Source organism: Ipomoea nil, unplaced genomic scaffold (assembly GCF_001879475.1).
Source record: "Ipomoea nil cultivar Tokyo-kokei standard unplaced genomic scaffold, Asagao_1.1 scaffold2922, whole genome shotgun sequence".
NCBI lineage: Eukaryota > Viridiplantae > Streptophyta > Magnoliopsida > Solanales > Convolvulaceae > Ipomoea > Ipomoea nil.
In genome coordinates, this window is record NW_017619350.1 from 713,351 (window position 1) to 729,896 (window position 16,546).

The window sequence follows — 16,546 nt, forward strand, 5'->3', positions numbered from 1 at the left end:
AGAGAGAGAGAGAGAGAGAGAGAGAGAGAACAACCCCTATTTATCTTAGCTGCCCATCAATTTGATTCTATTTATAAATTTGAGTGATAAATGGAACTCGAGAAAACAAGAGAGATCATATATGGTTGTGCTTTCAGCCGTACTTTAAAAAAAGAGAAACTGAGATTAGAAAATTTATAGAGTGAATCAATATGTTCTTCATAGCAAAATTTTCTTTATGATGAATATTACACCCCTCTATATATAGAATGTGTTTAACAAAAAAATGTCTGAAAATCAAGGTCCCACCGAGATTTGAACTCGGGTTACTGGATTCAGAGTCCAATGTCCTGACCACTAGACCATGGGACCAACTTGTTAATGGATTGTAATATAAAATATATATCCTTAATGATTGTCTGTTTCAACCATCAAAACTTGTCCGCTTTCGCAGTGAGGAACAGACTGCAACTATAATGAGTTATGATTAAGATGGGACTATGCCTCTTTTACATTCTGACAGAGGACCCTCTCGCTGTATTTTTCTGTCTCTGCTCATTCAATGCACCCATTCCCATTCGGACTTTACACAAGAACAATAGTATTCAAAGAAAATAATTAGAGTAACTATTAACTATACTTAGACGTTTACTTGTTGGAAGTATCTGAGTCACAACTCACAACTACTTTTTACAAAAGCATTTCCTATACAGTTGCGGGGAGCAATAAAGATGAGAGTGTAATGTTACAATTTCGTTTTTCATTTCATGCAAGAAACTACATATGCCTTCTGTGTCAATCACAAGCAAACTCTCTCTCTCTCTGGAAAACTTGAATGTAGACGCAACAAAGAAGAAATTAAAGGAGGATTCTAATCAAGATTCCATTGTTCTCTAGAAATGACCGGCTCAACAATTACAAGTATAAAGATCTGAAGTCGTGTCGTCTAACAGTGGTGAGAATATTGGATGCCGTATGCAAAAGAGGAGTCTGAAGTCTTGGCGCTTTTTGCACTTCTCACCAGCCTACACTGCCAACATTTATGCAACCTTGTCAAGTTTAGAAGCAACAGTTTTATATAAACACCTTATCACCATCATGCCCCCAGGGCATAGCTCAGTGGTCGAAAACTTGAGTATGAATGTAGTGCCTAGCAATTACCCAGGTTCGAATCCTCAATGGGGGAGAATCTCAGCCTGAGGAAAAAAGCAAAGCACTCAAACCCTGTCTCGCTGAGGCACGCATCCCACGATTTACCTCCTCTCACAATCCCCAGGGCAAGGGGTTTAGGGTTTAAGCCTTATCATCATTGTCTTACTTTTAACGGAGAGAGAAAAAGAAATGGTGTGTGAAATTTCATTTACATTACAAAGACAAGAAAATACAAATGTGAGATGTTTTTGTAATCTTTATATAGAAAGAGACTCTTGAACAATATCAAAATCAAGTTTTTCGCATTTTTTGTCCCACGAGTATTGTGGCACTAACAATGTTGATCCACAACTTTCAAAATTTGCATAATTAGTCCACGAGTATCAATTTCATAGTGCAAATGGTCATTCTGGTGAAATCTCCGTCAATTTTTCACTGAAAAAATTATTTCTCCTTTATAGCAGGAGTATAATGGTCTTTTCCTTTTGCAGAGATTTCACCGGAAGGACCATTTGAGCTAAGAAATTGATACTAGTGGACCAATTATGCAAGTTTTGAAAGTTGTGGATCAACATTGTTAGTGCCACAATACTCGTAGGGCCAAAAGTGCAAAAAACTCTAACAAAACCCATCTGACTTTTACACTGCACTTCAGAATGTTCTTTAAGGTATACAAGACAATCATGCCTTGAAAGAATATAGCAATTCATTATTGGTTCAAATGCTGTAGTTATGTTTTAGAGTGTTTTAGCACTAAAGATGATATTGATTTGTAAGAAATCAAAGCAGACATGTTTTTTGTGGTAGGAAACTTGGCTCCAAATTGGATTATCACCAAATCATTGTTTGCTTAATATGGTCAAATTTTTATAGATACAGAACTTACTTTATTGGAAGTATGTCATCGACCTTGCCATCCAGGTATAGATGGAACTAGCATGATTGAATTGGAACCCTTTTCCAACCTGTGCAGAATAAGCTGTCAGCAGCCAGCAACACAACAAAAAGATATAAAGGACAAGAAGAAAAGTGGGAGGGAGGATGTGGTGTTTACTTTGAGATGTCTTCAACTGCCTTAACCACTTCGAAAGAGCTTGTCTCGAGTACTTGACCCCCCATAACAATCTCATCTAAAATAGCATGCACCTGCAAAATTATTACCGGAGCAGTGGAAGCTCAAAGATGAGTCAACAAGGAATCATAACGCACAAGCATAGACCTATGGCAGTATAACTAAATAATCCCTCATGCCAGGTTTAACCATGAAGCAGTCATCCGTTATGCATATAAGACAACAATGAAAGTGCTATTTCAATAGTTTTATATTCAGAAGAAATGTACTAACCTTGTTAAAATTGTATACTACATCAAGTTCACATACATTACTGAAACACTTGTCCAGTGTCTCCACGAAAACTGAAATTTCAAAATGATACAAAATCTCCAATTAGAAAAACCTGCAGTATTGGAATAATTTATGAATTAAACTAATCAATCTGGGATTTAGGTTCAGCCTAGTGGTTGGTTAAGATCCTCCCAAGGCATTAGGCTTGGGTTTGAATTCAACCTCCCCCCAGGCAGAGTGGCCATCTATTGCCTTCATTGCATAAAGCACAGAGAGTATTGGCAACCCATTGTGCCTAGGAACCACTTAGAATGTTTAGTACCCAAAACGAATTTGCAGTGAGGTGTGATCTCACACACCCAGGGGCATTCATTATGATTTCACCTTTGTTCACAACACGAGGATCTAATCCAGTCATCTAATGTACAAAATCAGTCTAAGCATTACATAAATATACCTTGCATCAGATCTAGCATAGCAAGCTCGTTCTCTGACGCATCAAATATGAATATGACGTGCAGTGTGGCATAAGTCTTGTATACAAGTCGAGCATCCTGCACATAAGAAATATACAACATCTGTTAATCTTGCATAGTGATCCCCATAAAATATTCATTTCCGGAACATACAATAAGGAAGAAAATGCAGAGTGAACCAAGAAAGGCATACCGATCCAAACAACGAATCAACCTTAACAAAGTTGCTCACGCTCTCAGGTCTACTACACAGGACTGCAATAAGACATCAATCTCAGGAAAAACTATTGGAATATATTACAACAATAGTTCTAAGATTATTATCTTCCAATAACTGAATCATAAATTCATAAATTTAAGGATGGAAAACTTCATTTGCACCAAATCTTTTGCACATGCGTTGCAAACCTACATTTTCATTCACTGATTCCACTACACCTTAATCCGATAAAGTTACATAATATGGAAGATTTGATGCAGTGTTCAGTGTTCACGGAGAAGGTCACAACTTCATTTCTATTTGGAAAGTCAAAAAAAAAAAAAATGAAAGCAAACCTGCATAGATTTTTCGAATCAGTTCATGCTGCTTCTCCATTGGCTAACCTCGCAAAATTTCAAGCCACGCTCGAACACATTGAGATTAATGAAAGAGGAAGAAAATCATCTTAGGGTTCGGAGTCACCGACCTGATGTTCGTAGAATTTGACAAGTCGAGGTTTGCCTTTATCGTTCATCATTATCACCGCTCGCATCATCTCCGATCAGTTCTCGATTGCCGTCGGAATCCTCTCTTTTTGGACACCGTTTAGCAGCTGCTGCTGAGCAGGACGATTAATTTCTCTATTCGCAGAGCGTGGGAACTACGCCCTTTCCCGCGTCTTTGTCTTCCTTGTGTTCAAAATAATTTCATTGGGGTCCCTGGTGTTCCTAATAATTCCATTTTATTCTTCACTAATTTTATTCATTTATTGATTTTTTTTTTTGAGAACTAATTTTATTTTTTTATTTTTTAAGAACATGGAGTATATATATATCATCACATAACAAAAGGCAAAAGCCTAAAAAGTTCTTGGCCCAAAAGTGACCACAAAAGACATCAAAAGGGCAAAAATCCTTACAACTCAAACTTGGTCCCAAAGTGACCAAGTGTACACAGTCCCAAAGTGACCAAAACAACAAGGCCATTAGAACTAATTTTATTGATTACAGAAGTTCTCTTTTTCTCTTTTTCGCAAGAAAATTTATGAAGTCATTTACTTCATTTCTTTATTTTTTCATTTTTAGTTTTCATTTCTCTATTTCTCTAGTCTTTCTTCTCTATTTCTCTAATTTTTCATTCTCAATTTCTTCAATTTTACAAATTTAATTTTTAAATAAAAAAATCAATAATCTCAAGACACCGTCTTTGAAGACAACTTTGGAATTTCTTACAGGTTTTTCAGTTACTCCCTTGAAGACAAAATAATCCGAAAACACAAAGTCCTAAATTTTAAGCTGTGATATATGCTGAAAAGCATAGACGAAAAATTTGAAGAAATGATTCAGGATAAAGTGGAAAGACGAAAAATTTGAAGAAATGGTTCAGGATAAAGTGGAAAGACGCAGGATATATGAGAGTGGCATCAGCTGTGACAAGCCATCAGCCACTTGTGCTAATGGCTCTGTAGAAGATTTCTCATTCAATCATCAATCTAACTATAGTAGCAGATTAGAAACAGATCAAGAAAACTAACAAAGATATTTGATTTGAACACTTCTAATAATGACCACCTTTTTTTGTCTGTAACTGTGTGTATATAGTGAGTGTATTCACTTTCCAATGTTTTTCTGTTGTTTCAATATAGTTATTTAGTTGGACAGGTAGTGAACAGAGCAGCTCTTAACTGTCAGATCAGAGGATGGACTCCACTTGTAGAGATTGAACTCTGAACCAAAATTTCTCTCGAATGAGAGTTACTAACTCTGAGCCAAACTTTCTCTCAAGTAAGAGTCAAATTCTGCAGATGTGTTCTGAATAGAATTCGAAGCTAAAAAAAAAAAACAAAAAAAAAAAAAAACAAAAACAAAAAAACAAAAAAAACTATGTAGCTCTAAAATGCAAAACTACTGCATCATTTTGCAAATCCATTTTTGAACAGTAGAACTCAAATCAGCCATTGCTACATCAGTAAGAATTACAAAATATAGCAACCAAAGAGAAAAGATGACTATTATTACTAACAACAAAAATGTCTGTCATAAAGAGGCCAAGTGAAGTACAGAAAGTGTATCTACTATCTAGCGCCTTGAATAAATGGAAACAAGAATTCAAACATGAATACATGATGAGACTTATAGATGGTTACTCCATAGTTTCATATAAGTAGATGTAAGTGATTTAAAATTGGCGGAAGCAAAATCTAAGTAGCAGTCTTCAGCCCAGGATCTGCAGCAGTCGAATATATTGGATGAAGAACATGACCATCTTTGGGCTCAACATGCACCCACTTACGTCCAGTCAGCTTGTTACGCTCAAACTTGACACACCCTTCTTTTAAAGCATAAAGGGTGTGATCTTTACCAATTCCAACATAATCCCCTGGATGAAATCGGGTTCCTCTTTGGCGAACAATGATATTTCCCGGGATCACCCTCTGCAGTATAAACACTACTTGAGCAAGCAAAATACAAGGACAACAATCAATCTCATAATCCATAACCATTCTTTGCCATTAGGCCAAAAAGAAATTCTCACCTCTCCACCGAATTTCTTTACTCCAAGATTCTTGGGCTTTGAGTCACGTCCATTTTTTGTGGATCCTGCTGTCTTTTTGGTAGCCCAGCGCCGGAGTACTAAGCTCAATCCCTCCCCAGATGCATCTAAACCATGCAAAATAGAATGCAATTACCAACCACCAATATTGTGCATGTAAATCAACGACCAGAGGTCCATAAAAACATGTGATCAAATTCATACCGCTACCAGAACTGTATACAGGTGCATTTGATACCAACTCTCTGATATTCAACCTCCTAAACAGTGTTGCAAAATTCATGACTTCCTTTGCCAAAATGAAACCTGAAGCAACAAAACATGTGCCTATTGAGAAGTGAGAACATCTTATAGTTGCCTGATATAAGTAGAGACAACTGAAAAATTGCAACGATAACAGACCATCCAAACCTCAAAATTAATCTGCCTTAGCACAATAGAGAAACATAATAACACAATTTCTAATGATTGGTACCAGTCAAGTTGAATAATTCTTAGTACAATGGAGAAACCAAAAAGGCTTAAGTTGAAACCAAGTGCAAGAAATCAAACTCACCAAACTCAGACTAACCCAGTGAGATCAACTACCACACAAGAGTAAGGTTTTTCAGCTAATTTAGTTTAACCTAGGCCCTAGCTGCAAATAGAGCATACGGATTCACACACACTGGGTCTAAAATCAACTCAAATACTCTTGAACTCAGATTGAGAACGATTTTCTTTAGCAATTGGGTTCCAACAGAAATCATAACCCAAATGAAATTCATAACGACACAAAAGCAACCATTTTGCACTGCAGACAAAAAAAAACACCACATTTTCACAGCTATTTCTACTCAGTGGAGAAGAAGGCGCAGAACCCACTGGGAGGATACTAATAAACGAATCAAAAAAAGATAAAATCATTTAATATATCGTAATAAACAGGGAGAAACAAATTCGAATCAAATAAACTGCAACTGAAGAAACTAATTACACGGTTTCAATACAAATTACCGATTCAACGAAGGAGAAGGGAATTGGATCAGTTCAAAGTGCTACTGGAAAACAAGCTGGGTTCAGCTTCGGAGAATCTCAGTATTCCGAAATTTTGAGTATTTGAATGCCGGCGGGAGCATTCCGACTTCCGGCGAATTGGTGAAGGCACGTATAAAGCCGAAGGATAAAAACAAAACTTAAAAAAAAATTAAAATTAAAATAATACTCCGTAATAAAATAGAGAGAGAGAGAAATTAGGTTTTGATTAGCAAAAATAATTTTTTCACATTATTACCCCACATTTATTGAAATATTGTGGCATTGGCACGAAAAATTATCGTTTTGGTATTAAAACTATTAGGCAATGTTGAAAAAATCGCAGGCATCTAGAGCGTTTAAGCAGGCGCCCTAAGAGGCCGACCGCCTAGCATCTAGGCGCGATTTTTGCAACAGTATTAGGTCTTTTTTTAATTTAAGTCGTGACTATTAATTTGATTTTACAAGTATTATTATATCATTTTTAATTTAACTTCACAATTAATAATTTGGTCAATTTAAATGTACGACTATTCAATTACTATCATTCTTGATCCATTCAACCAAATGTCACCATAAACATACGCATAACTTGAAAATTTTATATGAACAAAAAAATTGTGTGCTAAATATATTAAGTTTAAGATTAACTTTATAGAGTAACATACATAAAATCAGTAGGTTAAGAAAATGGTTACGTAAATTTGCATTACGCTTGCAATTATGCAACTTGTCAACTTCAACTTAAGTCTATAAGGCTATAACACATTTAGTCATAAACTAACATAGTTATTTGTTATACTATGTATCACCCGATAGGCTATCTAATTGTCCTCCTAAAATCCTGTGCTCAAATTCTAACCATTTATAAGTCATATGTCATGTTCGGTAACATAGTTAGCTTATTAGATAGTTTAAACTTATTTGATCACTATTACATGTTTGACCTTGGTTAAACAATCAATATGAGTATTTGATTAATTAAGTTTTTATCTCCAAATGCTAAAATTTAAAAAGCTTATTAAAACAATTTTTTTTTTTGATAAACTTTATGAAAAAATCATGTTGCATGTAATCATCTATAAGTTAATTTACCAAATATTTTTTCTATAATCAGTTAATGCTATCAACTGATCAATTCCACTAGCCAAATAAGCTAACAACTATTTACCAAACACCCTGTAACCAATTTGTGCCACAGACCCATGCACTATCAATTATTTAAACATAATTTATGAATATAGATGTATCCAAATTGTAAAATACTATGCATTAAATATAGATGCATTTATGCTTAAGGTGACTGGAACATACTCTTCTCACTAATAGCTTGGTGGTTATTCAGGAACGAACAAAAGGACCTGAATAACAAAGTAGCTTGGATATGGAGCCAGCTGACGGAGATACGAAAAGCCTTTGAACGCCACAAGTGTACATCCACAGCGTCGTTGAAAGACAGTGATACCACCTGGAGTACACACGGGTGTATAACCCTCCACACGGATGCTTCCTTTGTCTCGGAAAACCTGCCGGCAGGCTGCGGTGGAGTCTTGCGGAACCAGAGGGGCGACTGGATGAGAGGGTTCAGCTGCATGATGAAAGTAAGCAACGCTACAGAAAGGGAACTTTGGGCGATCTACCTCGGCCTGAAATGGGCTTGGGAGATTGGTCAAAGGAGATTCAAGATGGTCACGGACTCCCTACAAGCGGTGCGTTGGCTTACTGGAGAGACGGAACCCCTAGGTCACTGTGGGGATTTGGTAAGATGGTGCAAAGATTGGCTCAAGAAAGATTGGATTGTCGTCATCGATCACACTCCTAGAGGGAACAATGCAGTTGCAGACGAGCTAGCCAAAATGGCGCTGAGGAAGCATTGTGACTGGATTAAGATTAATATGTTGCCTGAGTGCATTGCGGAGCTGCTAAAGAGGGACAGGGTGCTCTTCACTGCTGACACCTTCGCTTAGGCTCGCTGGGCACCCGCCCCCTTCATTCCAAAAATAAAATAAAATAAAATAAAAATTGTTAAGTATACTAAAAAGAATTCGTATTCAAAAAAAAGAAAAAGAATTCTATTAAATTTACCTTAAAACAAATTATTGTAAATCAATTCCGTATTAATATTAAAGTGTGCAGGACCCAAAATGAGATGGGCGTTTTCGATCCAAATTAGCCCTATTGATTATCGTACAACGCTGAAAAAGGGCCATCATTTACTAGCTATCCTACACGTGTCGCCTAGAAACTCACAGAGATTCGAAATTCATGCAGCAAACGCGCGCAGGTAAGAAGCATCAGTTGATCGAAAAATCGCAACAAGCAATCAACGATCGCCTACAAGAAGGAGGAAATTGTATACGGATCGGAAGTATTTGCATGTAGAGAGGTTTGTTCAGTTTGGGTGGCCATGGAAGCCAAGTTAGTAGAGCGGTTGGAATCAGTGACGGTCCGTCTGGAGGCGCTGTATTCCGGCGGATTCCAGACGTCGAGGTCGCTGGATGTAGACGGATATGCATCGACGGATCCGTCGATAGTTGCATTCGACGGTCTGATTTCACAGTACATCGGGAGGATTACCAGCGCGGCGGAGAAGATTGGAGGACAAATTTTGGATGCCTCCGCGATCATAGAGGAAGCATTTTCTGTTGAAAAGCAACTTCTGATCAAAGTCAAGGAAACTCAGGTTAATTTCTTCTAATTAAATCCATACATCAACTTCTTGTTCCATACTTGGTGGAAAATTTTTGAATTAATTTCAAAATCGCAGTTCCTCCGTTTCATTTTACATGTCGAGATTATGTTATGTGTCCTGTTCAGTTATCGATAAATTTGGTTAGATCTTACACTCACATTGTGTATGGATTGCGTAGACACCCGATTTGAGAAGTATGCCGGAATTTTTGAAGCCCTTGAACTTAATAATTATGAAGGCGTCATCAATGACAGAGGGGGGTAAATCTGATTTCACCAACCACTGGAAGGCCACATCTGAAAGTCTAACAGCCCTGGCATGGATTGCTTACACAGGAAAAGAGTGCGGTAAGACACATCGAAGCTTGTATCTCACTTGTTAAACTGTATATGCAAACTGGTTACTTATGTCACAGTTGTTCATAGGTATGAGCATGCCCACTGCCCATGTGGAAGAGAGCTGGCAGACAGCTGAATTTTACTGCAACAAGGTACAATGGTTTCTAGTGGAACATAACTACTTTTCCTCATATAGTTGCTCCTCCTACCAAGTGAAGGAAGCTGTATATTCTACTTTGTCAAATCTAGCCCCAAAGTTAGGATAAGAAGGAAATGCACTTTTTGAGTCATGCTGTGTGAACACACTTGTATTCATGGAACTAAAATATTTTACCACAAGGGTTAATTCTAATTTTAGTTTCCCATTATGGTATCATTTTCACATTATCCTATCATTTTGCATCATTGACTTATACTTTACACTAGATTTAGACATTCTGTCTTAACTTTTTTTTTTTTGGGTGCCAAATTTAGTTCTTAACTATTGAAGTTGGCAAAAAAATTGAAATCAAGGATTCAAGGATATTATTAGGTCAAATTAAAAAAAAAAAGGACTAAATGGGGAAATGCAAAACTTGGGTATTTTATTGATGCTTTACATGATCATCATTTTGGCCAACTACTTTTTCAGAGTGAGATGAAGCCATTTCTATTTCTAATTCCTGAACCAATTTTCATTGCATCATAGATTCTTGTGGACTATAAAAACAATGACCCCAATCACTTTGAGTGGGCAAAATCTTTGAAGGAGCTTTATGTACCTGGCTTGAGAGATTATGTGAAAAGTCACTACCCATTGGGTCCTGTATGGAATGCTACAGGGAAGCGTTTTGTATCTGCACCTGCACCTCCAGCTCCAGCTGCATCTTCACTTTTCACATCTGGATCTCATCAGTCTTCATCAACACCAGGAATGACTGCTGTTTTTGCAGAAATAAATTCTGGAAAGCCGGTAACATCTGGTAATTTTTGTTCTTGGCAGCTTCTTTTTTATTTGATCTCAGTTTTATGTTGTAATCTTTGTTTTCTTTCTAGTCTAGGTTTGAGAAAGGTAACAGATGATATGAAATCAAAGAACCGGGCAGATAGAACCAGCATTGTTGGAGATCGCGGGAAGGAAGGCTCTGCTAAGAAAGCATTTTCCTCTAAAACAGGAAATCCAAAACTAGAGCTCCAAATGGGTCGCAAGTGAGAACCTACATTTCCTGATTAATACCTGTTTGATCATTATGAACTTTGTCAAAAATGTGTTTCTTGCAGATGGGTGGTTGAGTATCAAATTGATGAGAAGAATTTGGTTATTGATGATTGTGATCCCAAGCAGTCTGTATATGTCTTTGGGTGCAAAGGTTCTGTTCTGCAGATCCAAGGTAACTTTTGCTTCTGGCAAAGTAAAGTCTGATCTAGTGTCAACTTGGTTGTAAACTGCAGAATAATTCTTTGTTTTTTTGAGCAATAACTTTGATAGAGCTAACTTGTGTCAACGATGATATTTTGCAGGAAAAGTAAACAACATAACCATTGATAAATGCAGTAAGATGGGTGTTTTATTCACAGTGAGTGAGAAACTTTTTGAACATGGAACATGTCCTTTGAATATATGAATAATTAATGGGCTAATTCCCGATTAAAAACTTCACAGGATGTTGTGGCAGCTTTTGAGGTTGTTAATTGCAGTAGTGTAGAGGTGCAATGTCAGGTATTTTGCTTTTACTCTACTGAAAAGAGCTTTACTATTCTATTCCATTGCCATTGACATTGAGAGTTCAGAAGTTAGTATCTGTTCTTCCTCCTTGTTTGTGTTATGAGACATGGGTTTATATTCCTTTTGTTCTACATTGGTTCTTTAGGGTTATGCACCAACAATTTCAGTGGATAATACATCTGAGTGCCAGATATACTTGAACAAAAATTCTTTGGAGACTTCTGTTACAACAGCTAAGTCTATTGATGTCAACGTTTCAGTGCCTGCTAAAGAAGGGCTTGATTCTGATTGGGTATGCTTTCCTTCCTTAGTATACCAAACCTATAAATCCATGTTTATTGTAATATATTTTCTACCCTTATTTCAAAAAGAATAAGACAATTTCCATCAACTTTAATATTTTCTTTATTGAAGTGTTAGGAAATCCTACCCATTTTAATCTTTATTTCTTTGTTGAAGTGTTAAGCAATGAATAAAAAATAAGTATTATGTGTCAAAACTATAAATTAAAGATACATAATCTGATGTGATATGAAAAAGTTACCAAATAAGTTGTAGGGTAACTCACAGGGTTGCTACAAATAGTTAAAATGAAAACGTTTATATTGAGAATTTTGTAATTTATGTGTATATATGCAGGAGGAGCATGCATTGCCGTATCAGTTTGCTCATATGTACAAGGATGGACAATTTGAAACTACTCCTGTCACCCACTCTAGTGGTGGTTAACTGTTAACTGGTGATATTAATTCTCATTTGACCTCTTATGAATTTTCTTTTATTGTATTCTTTTTTTTTTTTTCCTCTTCCAATTTTGATTTGGGTAAAACGTTTGATCGAATTATTTTAATTTGTTATTTATTTCAAATACTCTAGCATATGATCTTTCACCCGACAGATTATTATTGAATGATCGTCTCGTGAAGATCTCGTTTTCATTTCTTTCTTAGATATGCATAAGAATTAAAATTTTGTAATTTTGATTTTTTCAATATAATTATACATTTATTAGTTTTCATAATGAGAATTTTGACTCTTTTTTGTTTCTTCTTTCATAATGTTGTTTAGTGTACCAATCTTTTGCAAAAAGGGAGAAATTTGGAACGGAAGTTGTAAGGAAAGAAAAATACATATCAAGCTTAAACTATTACTCCGTAGCATTAAAAGAAAGAAAATTTTAATCCCGCTTTACCATCTTAATCAACGCGGTCCATTTGCGGAAATGCCACGACGGATATGTGGGCCCGGCGGCTTTCAGTCAATGTCTCCATTCGCCATAGAACAATTCTACCATCCCCCCATCTGAAAATAGTTCTGAAAACTGAACCGTGAAGCCATGGACCCCGTTGAGGCCGCGGCTCGCTGAATCAGCCAACGTTCAAAACTCGTTTTTCATTTAAAAAAAAAAAAATCTAATTTTAGATTTCAGATTCAGATTGTTCTACTCTAAACCCTAAAATTCTGTCAGGAGTTTTAAAACTAATCCCTTTGTCTTACTATCAAAATTCGTACTAAGATGATTTAAGAGCGGAATTTTCCAAGGAAAAACAAAAATGTCAGTAGCGGAGCTCAAAGAAAGGCACATGGCAGCGACCCAGACTGTAAATTCTCTTCGGGAACGATTGAAGGAGAAACGTCTTCTTCTTCTCGACACTGATGGTTATTTCTCTATTTTCTTCTCTTTTTGTTATTGGAACTGGTTTATGAACTTTACTAAAAGTTGAGTTTCTTTTTCCTGGAAATGATTGCGGGTTAGTATTATCTGATCGTATCCCTGTTGACTTCATGGCAGTTGCGACGTATGCAAGGTCGCAAGGTAAGACTCCGATCAGCTTCGGCCCTACAGATCTGGTGTGCTGTAGAAACTTGCAAGGTCACACAGGCAAGGTATAATTGTTTCTCCACTCTATGGAATTTCACCAGCTACTAAAGTTTGCAGTGTAAATCTTTTGGTACTTCGGTGTAAGCTTGTGGTTTAATTGATAGTAAATTATTAAATTTTTTAGCTGTCCTGTTTGTAAGCTGGAAAAGTTGTTGGTTGAATACTTGAATATGCATATATGTTATCCAGATAGGTAGAAGCTTTTGCTCATTGCTCTGATCAGTCAGATGAGAGAGTTTGATTTTCTTGAATGTTTCTGAGTGCCATATTTAGCAACTCTGCAACAAAAGAACAATTGCTTTAGTAGCCTAGCTACAATAAATTACCCTGGAAAGAGGGAAAAAAAAGAAAAGAACCCTAGTTGTAGGGTTTTCTTTGTCTTCTTTTAGCTAAACATCTTCCTGTATTTCAGAATGGATAAAGATTAAAATTGTCTAAACAGCATAGGGGGGTTGCACAGATATGATAGTTTTATTTTTCTTTTTGTCCATTTTTTTCCCTCTCTCCTGTTTGATAAGTTGAATTCGTCTTAAAAATTTGCTTGACCAAAATATGCATGCATATGCTTTATCATATTTCACATTATAATGTACTTTTAATACGTGATTGCTCCAATCTCTTAAATCTTTTGGCAGGTGTATTCACTGGACTGGACTCCTGAAAAAAATCGCATTGTCAGTGCATCTCAAGATGGCAGGTTAATTGTTTGGAATGCTCTTACAAGCCAGAAAACTCATGCGATTAAGCTACCATGTGCTTGGGTCATGACCTGTGCCTTCTCTCCAACTGGGCAGTCTGTTGCTTGTGGAGGGCTTGATAGTGTTTGCTCTATTTTCAATTTGAACCTCCCTCCAGATAATGATGGAAATTCAACAGTATCAAGAACACTAAGTGGGCATAAGGGTTATGTATCCGCATGCCAGTATGTTCCTAATGAGGATGCTCACTTAATAACAAGTTCTGGTGATAAAACATGTGGTTTGTGGGATATAACTACTGGTCTGAGAACTTCTGTTTTTGGTGGTGAATATCAGTCTGGGCATACTGCTGATGTGTCAAGGTGAGTTGGAGATGTACAAGTTTAGTATTCTTTACAAGTATCAAGATCCATTGAAGTTCATCATCTCAAAAGCCCTTCTTCTCGTTTGTTTTGCTTTAATCCAGCGTGTCAATTAGTGCATCAAATACAAATATGTTTGTCTCTGGTTCTTGTGACACAACTGCCTGTCTGTGGGACACCCGTGTTGCTAGTCGAGCAGTTCGTACATTTCATGGTCATGAGGGAGATGTTATTGCTGTAAAATTTTTCCCTGACGGAAATCGGTTTGGAACTGGCTCCGATGATGGAACTTGCAGATTATTTGATATTAGGACTGGGCACCAGCTACAAGTTTACTCTCAGCCCCATAGTGATAATGAAGTCCATCGTGTTACTTCCATTGCATTCTCCATTTCTGGTCGTCTCCTCTTTGCTGGGTACACAAATGGTGATTGCTATGTATGGGATACTCTGTTGGCTAAGGTAATTGATACTCTTTCTGTTAAAAGTGCATTATTTTTAGAGTAACACATAAAATTTGGAAGGGATAAAATAAAACAGCATATTTGATTTTTCAATTGAATTTCACATCATAGTTCACAGATAATTAGTTACCTCTTATAGTATGTCACAAGCCTTTGGATATAATTCCATTGTCCTAGAGATAGTAGATCAAACATTCAAATTTAAGGTCCAAACAAACACCCCCTTAAGTTCCATAGAGTTTATAAGAGTCTACTAGCTAATTTTCATATCCTTAATATTTACAAGTGTACTAGCTAGAACAATTGGAGCACATTTAAAAATATTCAAGATGCTGTCACTTATATCCTTAACTTTTAGGGATGAGCAAATTAATAAAACATTGCTATGGACTTAACTAATAAATATAAGATGCTAAATATAATAAATAATAAAATGCCATTCACTGTAAAATAATTAGATTGTCACATGGCAGTTAAAATGCCCAAAATATTTCTAATATTGACTCCTAAAGCATGTACATCTAACTTTATCTTGGTTATAATTGCCATTTGCCAGTCACAAATTCTTACAGATACAGAGTAATATTTTGGTCTATTCTACTTGATATTTGAACTGTAAAAAATCAAAATGATTTGGTCTTTTATACAATGTCGTTGTTGCGTTGTATATGACCAAAAGCTCTGCTAGTGGAGTTCAGCATTTCACTGACTTCTTATAAGGATATGTAGCAATTATCATTCACAATATTTGATGAAAATGATTTGGTAGTCTTGACATGCTGGTTTTACTTAACTACGGCGTGGATATGTTATTATTTTCTGCATTACAGATGGTCCTAAATCTTGGATCACTTCAAAACTCTCATGATGGTCGGATCAGTTGCTTGGGATTGTCAGGGGATGGAAGTGCCTTATGCACCGGGAGTTGGGACACAACCCTCAAGGTCTGCATTCTCTGTACAAAATTGAAGCCTCATTTATGTGCTCATATGTTAATACATAGTCTATTACTTGATTGCATTATTTACTACCATTTTCTGTATTTGCAGATTTGGGCTTTTGGAGGGTACAGGCAGGTGATCTGAGTAGTGGATGGTTTCTTATTCTTCTTCTCCTACGGCTTCCTTTAAAGATGGGCAAGTGATGCATCTATCGAGCTACCTTTTGTAGATTTCTGTATCCTAGTGAAAGCGTTGCCTGAGGAATCATCCATCATTTACTTTATGTTTCTTGCTGTGAACATAGGCATGTTACTGCAGAATGGAGATATTTCTTATTTGCAAATAGCTGTGGAGAAAAAAAAAAAAACCACTTTGCCCTTGGACATTTGATTTTCATAATAGGAAAAACTATTATGGTTTTTTGTAAGGTTTGTGCTAGATTTGTTCTGCAATAATAGGTTATAGTGTTGTGCCCAAATTTGGAGTATTGAAGAAAGCCTTTCCCATGTAAAACGTTTATTTGAAGTTTGAAAACCAATATAATGAAAGAGGATTTGGCAGAAGAGAGGATTCATGTTTTTTTTTTTTTTTTTTTTTTGGGGTGTAAAATTCAAGTTTCCTTGCCTTTGCCGGACTATATCGTTATACTCTATGAACCTGCCTCTCAATTCCTGAAGAGATAAATTAAATTAATACTAAATTATACATTTCTATGCAAAAAAAAAAAAAAAAAAAAAAAAAAAAAA

At 36.3% G+C, this 16,546-nt stretch overlaps 4 protein-coding genes and 1 non-coding gene across 8 annotated transcripts; 2 read left to right on the forward strand and 3 right to left on the reverse strand.

Annotated features, from left to right (window-relative positions):
- Positions 1–279: 279 nt before the first annotated feature.
- Positions 280–351, reverse strand: TRNAQ-CUG. The gene has a single exon. It is a non-coding gene; the product is annotated as a tRNA-Gln (tRNA).
- Positions 352–774: 423 nt separating this feature from the next.
- LOC109161498 (AP-3 complex subunit sigma-like) lies at positions 775–6,883 on the reverse strand. Of its 3 annotated transcripts, XM_019309917.1 has the most exons (10): positions 6,701–6,882; positions 6,252–6,288; positions 3,639–3,775; positions 3,508–3,550; positions 3,146–3,207; positions 2,934–3,030; positions 2,477–2,547; positions 2,186–2,277; positions 2,018–2,096; positions 775–1,009 (listed from the first exon to the last, which is right to left on the reverse strand). In XM_019309917.1, exons 3-9 carry the CDS (start codon positions 3,705–3,707, stop codon positions 2,033–2,035), a joined length of 498 nt encoding a protein of 165 aa, XP_019165462.1. In that variant the 5' UTR covers positions 3,708–3,775; positions 6,252–6,288; positions 6,701–6,882; the 3' UTR covers positions 775–1,009; positions 2,018–2,032. The 3 variants fall into 3 exon arrangements, with proteins under 3 accessions (XP_019165462.1, XP_019165460.1, XP_019165461.1); XM_019309915.1 differs by lacking the exon at positions 775–1,009 and having other exon boundaries at positions 1,926–2,096; positions 2,934–3,054; positions 3,639–3,770; positions 6,253–6,288; positions 6,701–6,883; XM_019309916.1 differs by lacking the exons at positions 775–1,009; positions 6,252–6,288 and having other exon boundaries at positions 1,926–2,096; positions 2,934–3,054; positions 3,639–3,770.
- Positions 5,137–7,223, reverse strand: LOC109161499 (50S ribosomal protein L27-like). The gene is made up of 4 exons (XM_019309918.1): positions 7,213–7,223; positions 5,909–6,010; positions 5,687–5,811; positions 5,137–5,585 (listed from the first exon to the last, which is right to left on the reverse strand). Exons 2-4 carry the CDS (start codon positions 5,985–5,987, stop codon positions 5,352–5,354), a joined length of 438 nt encoding a protein of 145 aa, XP_019165463.1. The 5' UTR covers positions 5,988–6,010; positions 7,213–7,223; the 3' UTR covers positions 5,137–5,351.
- Positions 7,224–8,918: 1,695 nt separating this feature from the next.
- Positions 8,919–12,471, forward strand: LOC109161464 (cyclase-associated protein 1-like). The gene is made up of 10 exons (XM_019309876.1): positions 8,919–9,401; positions 9,589–9,757; positions 9,836–9,900; positions 10,437–10,710; positions 10,789–10,936; positions 11,009–11,118; positions 11,249–11,304; positions 11,391–11,447; positions 11,599–11,745; positions 12,093–12,471. The coding sequence occupies exons 1-10, from the start codon at positions 9,126–9,128 to the stop codon at positions 12,180–12,182; spliced, it is 1,392 nt and encodes a 463-aa protein (XP_019165421.1). The 5' UTR covers positions 8,919–9,125; the 3' UTR covers positions 12,183–12,471.
- A 288-nt stretch (positions 12,472–12,759) lies between these two features.
- Positions 12,760–16,363, forward strand: LOC109161465 (guanine nucleotide-binding protein subunit beta-2-like). Of its 2 annotated transcripts, XR_002050916.1 has the most exons (7): positions 12,760–13,112; positions 13,246–13,340; positions 13,971–14,395; positions 14,500–14,857; positions 15,690–15,803; positions 15,909–16,102; positions 16,154–16,363. XR_002050916.1 is itself a non-coding variant. In XM_019309878.1 (6 exons), exons 1-6 carry the CDS (start codon positions 13,007–13,009, stop codon positions 15,942–15,944), a joined length of 1,134 nt encoding a protein of 377 aa, XP_019165423.1. In that variant the 5' UTR covers positions 12,760–13,006; the 3' UTR covers positions 15,945–16,363. The 2 variants fall into 2 exon arrangements, 1 of the variants encoding a protein (XP_019165423.1); XM_019309878.1 differs by having other exon boundaries at positions 15,909–16,363.
- Positions 16,364–16,546: the final 183 nt, after the last annotated feature.